The sequence below is a fragment of the Nanorana parkeri genome, unplaced genomic scaffold (genome assembly GCF_000935625.1).
Source record: "Nanorana parkeri isolate BGI_ZX_2015 unplaced genomic scaffold, ASM93562v1 scaffold466, whole genome shotgun sequence".
Lineage (NCBI taxonomy): Eukaryota > Metazoa > Chordata > Amphibia > Anura > Dicroglossidae > Nanorana > Nanorana parkeri.
Genome location: NW_017306734.1, coordinates 1,152,894 through 1,162,932, shown reverse-complemented (window position 1 = coordinate 1,162,932; position 10,039 = coordinate 1,152,894). Strand labels below are relative to the sequence as shown.

The following is a 10,039-nucleotide window of genomic DNA, read 5'->3' as shown; positions in this document are numbered from 1 at the left end:
ATACTAGGTAAATTACGTCACCCCTTTGTCTGTATGCAGCTGCGGCCCGTGAATTCTCATACCGCAGCTGATTGGATGAAAGTGCCCAAGGCAATTGTTCAGAGCAGCTCAGGTTCAGACCGAGTTTTGGTCTGAACCTGAGCTCATCACTACTAGGGATGAGCAGAATGGTTTGGCTGAATTGATTTCCATGTTAAAAATTACCAGTTTTTGTTTCTGGCAAAATTTATTTTGCTTCATTTTAAGCTTGGGTTCATTTTGATAAATAAAAACTATAACTTTAAAGTCTGAATCGAGCTTGGGTAAAAAGGAGAAAAATTCACCCCCCTTCCCCAGCAGCACATAGAAACATAAAAGCAGCTTCGGCTATATTTATCTTCTACTTTTGGGGCCCGTCCTGCGTTAGGGGAGAGATTTTGTGGCCTTTTTTTTTCGTTTTCTTTACCTCTGCCCACTTGGAGGTCTCTGTTTGGGAGATCCTTTACCTAGTACTTGGTAGACCTGGCTTTGGCTAGGTGGACTTGGGTTACCATGCCCCTGTCAGGAGCCATGTGCCCCAGGGGGTTCAGGAAATCATGGCCTTTCTTCTTCGAAAGAGGACCAAAAGCACCCTTGTGCACTTTTTTTTAGCGTGTTGTGATTTCGCGATTCACTTTTTTTGATCACAGGGGGGAAGTTTGTCTTCAATCCACGCACCATGGACTTAAAAAAAAACAACTTACCTTTTCAGCAAAAGGGGTATAGTCTGGAGGGGATAGAGTAGTCTAGCAAAACTAACCATTTTTATAAGGTGACATCTGCCCAGAAGGGAGATAGGGTAGTCCCTCCATGTACGTAGTTCTTGAACAATTTTGGATATAATTGGTTTGTAGTTTAGTGTATACAAATCCCTGGCAGAGCGGGGGATGAGTACTCCCAGATAGGTGATGTAGCGTGACTGTATTTGTAGAGTGGGGTACGTACGGGAAAGGGTAGCTACAAACGTTTTGTCCGCGGTCAGAGGAAGAAGCTCGCTTTTGTTGACATTGATTCTAAGACCCGAAAACGAGCCATAATGTGTGATGTGGGCAAGGATGTTCGAGATTTGGGTCAGTGGGTCAGAGAGGAGCAAGAGGATATCATCCGCAAACAATGCTAGTTTAGTGTCGTGTGGGCCAGATTGGTAACCAGTAAAAATGTGAGGGGCAGTCAAGGATCGGGACAGTGGTTCTATAGCCAGATTAAATAATAAGGGGGAAAGAGGACAACCCTGGCGGGTTCCCTTGTATAGGCGGAAGGCTGTGGAAAGGGCCGAGGAGGTGTATATCTGTGCTGAGGGGGAGCTATACATAGTGGACACATATTTCAAAAACGACCCCGAAAATCCAAAGCGTTCCATTACCTTCGAGAGCCATGACCAGTTAACATTGTCGAAGGCCTTCTCCGCGTCCAGGGCCAACAATGCCATTGGACCAGGAGAGGACCCCGACAACCTTATTCCCTCCAGTGCAGTGAGTATTTTTCTCACATTCAGTACTGCGGAACGACCAGATACAAAACCCGCCTGATCTGGCGAAACAAGTTGAGGCAGCACAACGGCCAGTCTATTGGCCATAATCTTGGAAAGTAGTTTGGCATCGTAGTTAAGCAGGGAAATGGGACGGTATGATCCGGGTAGTGTGGGGTCTTTCCCTTTTTTGGGCAGCAATCTTCTGTATGCTGAGCTAAAAGTGGTCGGGTAGCAACCGGTTTGCAAGATATGATTGTACAGGGAGACTAAAGTAGGGGAGATATGGTCAGTTACGGATTTGAAGAATTCTGCTGACAGCCCGTCAGGCCCAGGAGCCTTTGAACTTGGGGATCCCTAATTGCAATGCATTGTCAGAAACATACTCCCCCCACCAAGAGACCAGGTGTGCTTGGAATGTATCATCGGTAGCCAGATATGCCGGGAAGCGCCATACCATGGGTCTGGAGGGCAGCCCCACATGTTGAATGTCAATTAGTACTGGAGAGTGGTCCGATATGACCATATCCTCGGTAGTCAATGTTCAGGTGCGGGAGTTGCGGTCTGGATGTGGCGGGGACGGAGCTCCTGTATTCACCGTCTAGTCCATCCGGCGCCGGAACCGGAAGTCCTACAACTTACCTTTTCTCTGGCACTTGCTCCTGCAGAATCACCCGATCACCGATCCAAACCCAGTCTACACCTTATATGGCAGATTGATTGGACTAGTAGTTTACAAAAGAAAAATAAGATTGTTTTTTGCTCACAGGTAGGGACAAGGAAATGGAATTTCTAGCAAGATTAACAGGCATTTTCTGTACTTGCTAAAAATGTGCTTAGCCTGAAAAAAGAAAACTAAAGCATCCATCACATCTAGAGATTGAACGCTGCAATGTATAACATTTTTAGGGTTAGACCCACTTTATTGAATTTTAGAAAGAATATTGAAGTGATGGGTCATATACTGTAGCTCATAATATGAACGTTGTCTGTGACTACTTAGGTCTCCATCTACTATTTTGTTCCCATAAGAACACTGTCACTTATGTCCTACTGTAAAATAATCAAAATAAGACTATCCAGCTGTTTACTTCCCTCTTCTCCATTCATTACCACTAGAAGCAAATTACATTGTAACCAACCTTAGCACATTCTCCAAAGAACATATTCATTTGACCTGCTTCAAGCAGGTTTGCATTCCTATAGACTTGTATGGGAATGCAAAACCCACTTGATGCACGCAAAAGCCTGTCGACGAATGCCCTTAATGTTGCCCGTGACTGCGTCTGTCTTCGTCTTTGTTTACTGCTTTGCTTCGAAATAAACAGAGTCACTTATGGCCTGCTGTCATATAATAAAGTGTTATCTCACACTCTAGCCTTATTATTTTGAAATCTGCAGCTTTTATAAAAATGATACCTGGTGATCCTGCAGGAGGGTCCTTGTTCAGGCACTTCCTGTATAGGGTCCCTGTCTCCCAATGGTTTCCCCCGTTGTCACCCTGTCAAGCGGTGCTCGTTTTAGCACACAGGCCGCAAGCATGGTCCACTGTTGTCACCATCAGCCAACCCACCCTGATAAATGCCATGCAGCCATCGCTGGAGTGCATTCATGTAAATAGGAAGTGGGTTCAAGGAGATCATTAGCATTGGTGTGTGACTGATGTGGCCCTCGAGTGTGTATGTGCATGCTTGTATGTGTAGTAGGGACATTAGATTGTAAGCTCCTTTGACATCAGGAATTGCTGTATACGGATTATTGATCTCTGTAATGTACTGCGTGATATAGACAACCTATTGGGGCTCAGGTAAACACAAAGCACTGATGGAGTAGGAATGCACTGATGCAGGTTTTTCGGTATCTTGTATGAGTACCGATATTTGTTTTTCGGTACCAGCTAATACCGAGTACTGATGCCAGTGCCATTTACCCCAATTATCAGCAAGTTGGGCGACGGATCATGAACCCCTGTCGGCCTGATTGCCTGGGAAGCCGGTGTTCTATCGTAAGAACACCGGATTCACTTACCGAGGGTGCCTGGCTTCCTGACCAATCAGTAAGCCGGGCAGTGGATCATGAGGTGCCGTCCAGCTTGCTGATTGGCAAGAAAGCCAGGCTGCCCAGCAACATGTGAAGCTGACTTCCTAGCCAATCAGGAAGCCGGGAGGTGGGTCATGACGTGCCACCCGGCTTCCTCTCTGGTTAGGGAGCCACGCTGCCTAACAACAAGTGAAGCCGGCTTCCTAGTCAATCATAACCCACCGCCCGGCTTCCTGATTGGAAAGAGAGTCGGTTCCATGCTCCCTCAGCACTGCTGGTCAGAGGGAGATCTCTCTCTGATCAAAAGTTCCGGTATCAGAGGTAAGTATCGGAGCATTTGGACGAGTACTAGTATTTGCCCAAATACTTGGTATCGGCATCTAGGGATCGGTGCATCCCTATTTATAATTTAATACATTGATATTACTTTTTTTGTTTTGATGTCACTAATACGCATTTCATTTTAAATGTTTTTGGCTTTAAGTGCAGTAAAAGCATTGATGATTGTCCTAAAGCCATTGTTTTATTTGTATTTTATTGTTGTTTTGGAATATTTAATTAAAACTGTATTGTGTCTTTACTTTCAGGCCAGCCCCGCTCCGATAATTGTGAACACAGACTCCTTGGACACTATCCCCTATGTTAGCTACACTCCATTCCATGAAAACACGGTAAGACAAATGATAATATATACATTGATTCACCATTCAGGAGTGGGTAAAGCTGAACTCCAGGCAAACTGCTAAATATACAAATGAAGTGCATACAAGGGAGTTGTTTTACCTACCAAAGTATTTTTTTTTTCAGTCCATCCAGTTCTGAAATATACACAGCTTTGCTACATAGCACAGCCCTTTCTGGTAGGTCAAGAGATCTGTTTTCTTCTTTGCAGTTTAGTAACCCTTACCGGTCTTGTCTTTCCCCAGCCTGTAACTGGATCATAAAAAGAAGAATAGAGAAAAGTGTTGGCACACGGTTCATCGATCCAGTTCAAAGCTTTCAAGGCATACAACCAGACATAGCAGTCCTGCTAACACGTTTCAGCCAAAAGAGGCCTTAATCATAGCAACAGCTTGATGGTGAACACAGTAGATGTGGGAATTAAAGCGCCACACCAATTAAAATACTCCAGATAGACAAATGACTTAGGAAACAATCAAGTAAAGTAGCTGATGCATTTTGGGGGTCCAAAACACACCCCTACAAGAAATGATCAGAGTCTACAGACCAGGGGCCACAGGTTGGGCCCCAGGGCATTAAATGAACGCCACACTTTCTGGACTTTTTAGATAATCACAACGTCTTGTGAACTGGAGCCCCTATCTTTGGACAGTACTCAATCAGTCTACAGGGCTCATGCCTCTGTTCACCACGGGAAGTGTCTCGTCACAGGCAGATCTCAGGAAACGCTCTCTGGGAAAAGTACACTGTTAACATTGGCCAAGGGAGATAGGATGGCACTTCCTAAGCAAGAATGGCATTTAACCAGAATCCCATTCTAACAGGGTTATTCACAAAAGGGTGAAGAGTTTGGAGAAGGGAACAATCTAGGACAACATAGCTGATTTGGAAAAATTCTCCAACCCAGCTCACTTTGCAGTTCAGCTATGTTGTCCTAGATTGTTCACTTCTCCCGCCTTCTCCAAACTCTTCACCCTTTTGTGAATAACCCTGATAGTTATCTATATGGATGCCCATAGGCAGATGGCTCAGGTTGGATGAGATCTGTCTCTCCCCTAAGTCACATGGAAATCAGAAACCCACCATGATCCACTATGGGTTGTAACAAGGGCTTGTGCATGATTTGGTACTGTTCTTTGCTCCACAGCAGTGGCAAGACACCTGCCTACTATCATAATTTCCCAACAAGCTGGACATTTCTCTGTATGATATATAGCCCATCTGACCACCTAAAGTGAAAAAGGTCAGGCATGTCTTGCTTTTCCCAAGTGAGTCTCAAAATCCATCAAACTTGAGATAGGCACCACATCCAGTCTACTCTTTTGTATAGGCCACCAGCAACTGGCAGCCAGGAGGGTATTTGCCGCCTAAGCTAATGCTGAAATGATATGTTGGGCTGGTGGCCATGAGTGGAGTTGCTTCACACTTCAGACGTCACTCACAGCTGAACTGGCCGTCAATGACGCCTACAGGGCTCTATATATCTACATGTTGCAAGTTCAGACTAGCGATTAAAGACGTATTCTAGCAACCATCTTTGTGGCTTAGAGATGTCATGGGACCAAATGCCAAGAACCAGAAAGAAAGCTGATCTTGTGAAAATATGAGCCATATCTACCAAACAATGATCCGCCATGCCAGACTTTAGGTTCAATTCACAAAGTTTTGCACAAGGATAAGGAACTTTATTTTCAGCCATGTGCCTTTAATGTGATACTAAATTCAGGTATTAAATCTTAAGAATACATTCAGGTACCTTAACTATTAACAAAAATGTATCTTATTTGTGTATCACTCGGCTGTCGATCCTCCAATCATCTCTGAATTGTTGCTGACACTGTCCTTCCTTCTGGAGGGGGGCTACTTTTGTTCCCCATGGTCCCTGTGTGTGTTGTAAAGTAGCCACACCTCCAAGCTCACTCCTGTGATGGACTACAATCTCAATACAAATCAGTAAACTAAACATGAAAACTGAGACTTTTTGAGACCCAAGTGAGACTTTTTGAGGCCCACAGAAAGTTTCATCTACCACGAAATGACTAGATGTTTGTATTGGCTCCTAGGGCAAAGTGTGCCAGTCCATCCAAGCAAGCCAGAGGGACAAGGTGCATTGACACCTAAGTATATACAGTATTAACCAATATAGCTTACACTGAAGTAACTCGTACGGTGTCACACTTTGTGTTGCCGGTAAATAATTAATACCCCAACTTTCCTGGTTGGCAAACTGACAACTTCTGCCAAGAAACTTGCAGCTCTGTCAGTTATTCAATAACAGCACCACGTCTTTGTCATAGGGCAGTGGCGCAGGCTTGCACATTAGATTAAAAGTTAGATTAATGTGCGGTAATTTTCTGAAGAGCTTCGTACAACATTTACGATTACATCACCCAGAGGAACAGTAAAGCTTTAAGAATTGGAGCTCTTTTCTTTTTGCTGCCAAAACCTTTATCCCTCATTTCTAACGCTAGACATTTATGTGTGATATAATGACACTTTCAGTATCTAAGTGGCAACAATTTTGTATTTGCAGTAAAATTCGTCATGACTTATTATTGTCACATTGAAAATCATTTTTGATGCAACTTTTTTTTTACTAGCTTGCAGTGGCAGATCACAATGAGATGAAATTTGTAGGTGCGCCCTCTATTGGTTTCTTGTGGTTCAGACAGTGCATACTGCATTATGGCTAGGAAAGGGAAAAGGGATTCAGTAAAAATTGATTTGGCAGCAAAATTATTGATTTCATAGTCTGTAAAATCGGGTTGAATTGGGAAGTCTTGATTTTACTCATTGAGCTACTAAAAAAAAAAAATCACTGAATGGCTGTTTTTGTGGCACAAGAACAGGTCCAGGTTACCTAAAGTGCGAGGGACAAGCAAAAAGTAAAGGCAAAATATAGTGTGCAAAATAATTATTTGATCCCCTGCAGATTTTGTAACGTTTGACCGCTTACAAATAAATGAAAGGTCTATAATTTTTATCATAGGTTTATTTTAAATGATAGAGACGGAATATCAACCAAACATCCAGAAAAAGCACATGATACAAATGCTATGAATGGAGTTGCAGTTCAGTGAGTAAAATAGGTAGGTTAGGTTAGTTGGCTCCTATCTAAATTGGTCCTGTATGTGAGATAGGGACCTTGGATTGTAAGCTCCTTGAGGGCAAGGACTGATATAAATGTCCATGTAAAGTGCTGCATACATTGTCGGTGCTATATAAATACCAATAAATAAATAATAGAGATTTCCTCTCTATTTCTGTTGTGCGGGGCAGTCAAAATGTTGGATTTTGCTTCACTTTGACCTTCCCCAAAACCACATTCACAAAAGGGCATATTGTGAATGTCAATGTCATATGTACAGTGGCGTAATCAGCTGTTTTCCTGACATGCGCACCTGGAAGAGACGCGGTAGAGAAATTTATCGGTTGAGGAAAATTAAAGCACAGTGGTAGTGTAGGGATGCCTCGTCAGTTCTGTGCGCGTGTACGACTGGTGCTACCCTGGTAGTTCTGCCACTAACTCTAAGCTGTAGAGGGACTACAAATCTCAGCACAACAACAATGTAGAATAATACCACCAGCTATAGAGAACTATAAATCCCAGCAATACATTATACAGCAATGCAGAATACCACCAGCTATAGAGGAATACATTATACATACATTGAGGGGAATTTATCAAAACTGGAGCAGACAAAATTTGGGGCAGCTGTGCATGGCAACCAATCACCTTCTCTCTGTCATTTTCAAACCTTAACTCAACAAATTAAAGAGAGAAGCTGATTGGTTGCCATAGGCAACGGCTCCAGATTTTGTCTGCTCCAGTTTTGATAAATTCCCCCCAGTGTATAATGTATTGCTAGGATAGCATAGCGGGAGCTTGGCAAAATCCGCAGCCAGCTTCCCCACTACGCTAATAGCGTATCTTCTCAGAAGCTGCACACAGCGCGCGCCAGTTTAACCTCTTGCCGTCCGCCCGTTAAGAAAAAACGGACGGACGGCAGACTCGCATCCGCGTGCCGTCGTCAGACGGAATTTTTTTCCTGCTTGCGCGCGCACGGGCAGGAAAGACCCGCTCGTTACTACAGCCGTTAACGGCTGTTTCACATACAACCGATCAGCGGCTCTATAGCCGCCGATCGGTTGTATGGCGTGCATTTCGGAGCGCCCCCCCATCTCGAGTGTGCTCTCTACAATGCCTGATCCAGCCAGCCCGGATTGCCTTGTATGCGATCCGGGCCGGTAATCAGGCATTGTAGAGGGCAGCCCGCTGGGGACCTGCCGAGGACCCACTTGAGGAGCGAGCAGCCGGCTATTACAGAGCTGCATCTGACGCGGGCGGGCTGACCGGGTGCAGATGGCAGAGAGGTAGCGGCGAGGGGACGGTCAGTGACGGGCCCCCTGATGGCCGCGGGCCCTCGGTCCGTGCCCGACTGCCCGAATGGTCAGTCCACCCCTGATCGGTGAGTATCATTGATATTTACCGATCCTCTGTGTGCAGCACAAACACTGGAGTGATCGTCTGATCACTCCAGTGTTTGTAAATAACTGGGGACACATAGTGCTATGTCAAGCAAAACAAGACGTGTATCCATTATCCTTAGTGGTGAGACAAGTTGTTTTACATGCTGGTTTGTGAGTGTGCCATGATGCCTTCCTGCTGTTTTACATAGTATTATGTGTCCCGAGTTATGAATGAACAGGCCGTGATTTACATCACAGCCTGTTCATTCTTGAATTTCTCAATGGGGAGAAGCACTCAGTACAGAGGCTCCTCCCCATTGAGAATCTGCTTGATAGTAAATATCTTTCTATCAGCAGTGAATGAATGGGAAGCCTCTGTACTTAGTGCTACCCATTCACTGAGTGCTGATGCTGCAAAAAAGCCATTGAGGGCTCTGTGTCCTCAATGTCTTTTTCTATTTCAAAAGGGAGATGTCGGGGGTCTGTTTAGACCCCTAATATTTCCCCGAAGCCCCCCCAACAGTAAAATAATAATAAATAAAAAATGTGTAAATAAAAAAAAAAACACAACCCCCCCTCCCCTTCACACACATAACATACACGTGCACCATATTGTGGTGTACGCCAGGTCACATGCGCTGCAGTGCGTTGTTAGAACGCATCACAGTGCATGATTTTATTATTTTGTTAAAAAAACATTAATTTAACTATGGCAAAGCTTTGTGACGCATTGCCGTGGGTTGTGATACCTTGTGTTGTAATTAAATATACGCCTGTATCATTTTATCACAACACCAACACAGCGCAAAAAACATTTATAACATTAATCGCTTATTTACAGTTTAGCGTTCCTTCATTTTTTTTTTAATAATCCCCCTTTCCTCAGCCTCTCATTGGTGTGGCAGTATTAAAGTGTTAGGCCTCATTCAGGCGCCATTCACACCACGGCGGAATCGTTTCACCGTGGTCTCCATACGATTTTGTTAGAGTATTTTTGGCTGGTTTTAGTCGCGTTTCAGCGCAGAAACGCAATTAAAAACACTTTAAAACCTGCTGATCAGCGTATTTCTATTAAAATGGGGGCGGGGGATTTCGTTGGGGGGCTTTAAATTTTAACCCTTTGCTGCACGGTGGTTGCCCCACTGCAAGGGTTATCTTTTGAACATACTTTAAGCTGGAGTTCAGCTTTAAATACACTGTGATAAGGATAGCTTTGTTGAGAATATATCTATTATATAATGTTTTGGATTTTTTTTTTTTAATTAAACTTTTAATTATAATATGTGCATGTAATGCTCTTTTTTTTTCTAGATCAACGGGTCTGAAATTGAATATGAATTTGAAGAAATTACACTGGAGCGG

General features: G+C 43.9%; 1 protein-coding gene across 1 annotated transcript in view; it reads left to right on the top strand.

Moving 5' to 3' along the window:
* The first annotated feature begins 2,004 nt into the window (after positions 1-2,004).
* The window catches only part of LOC108790332 (disks large homolog 2-like), a 101,290-nt gene continuing 93,255 nt past the window's right edge, over positions 2,005-10,039 (top strand). The window contains exons 1-3 of the mRNA XM_018560568.1: positions 2,005-2,076; positions 4,114-4,197; positions 9,989-10,039. Of these exons, the coding sequence (XP_018416070.1) occupies positions 2,005-2,076; positions 4,114-4,197; positions 9,989-10,039 (207 nt within the window). The remainder of the gene's footprint in view (positions 2,077-4,113; positions 4,198-9,988) is intronic.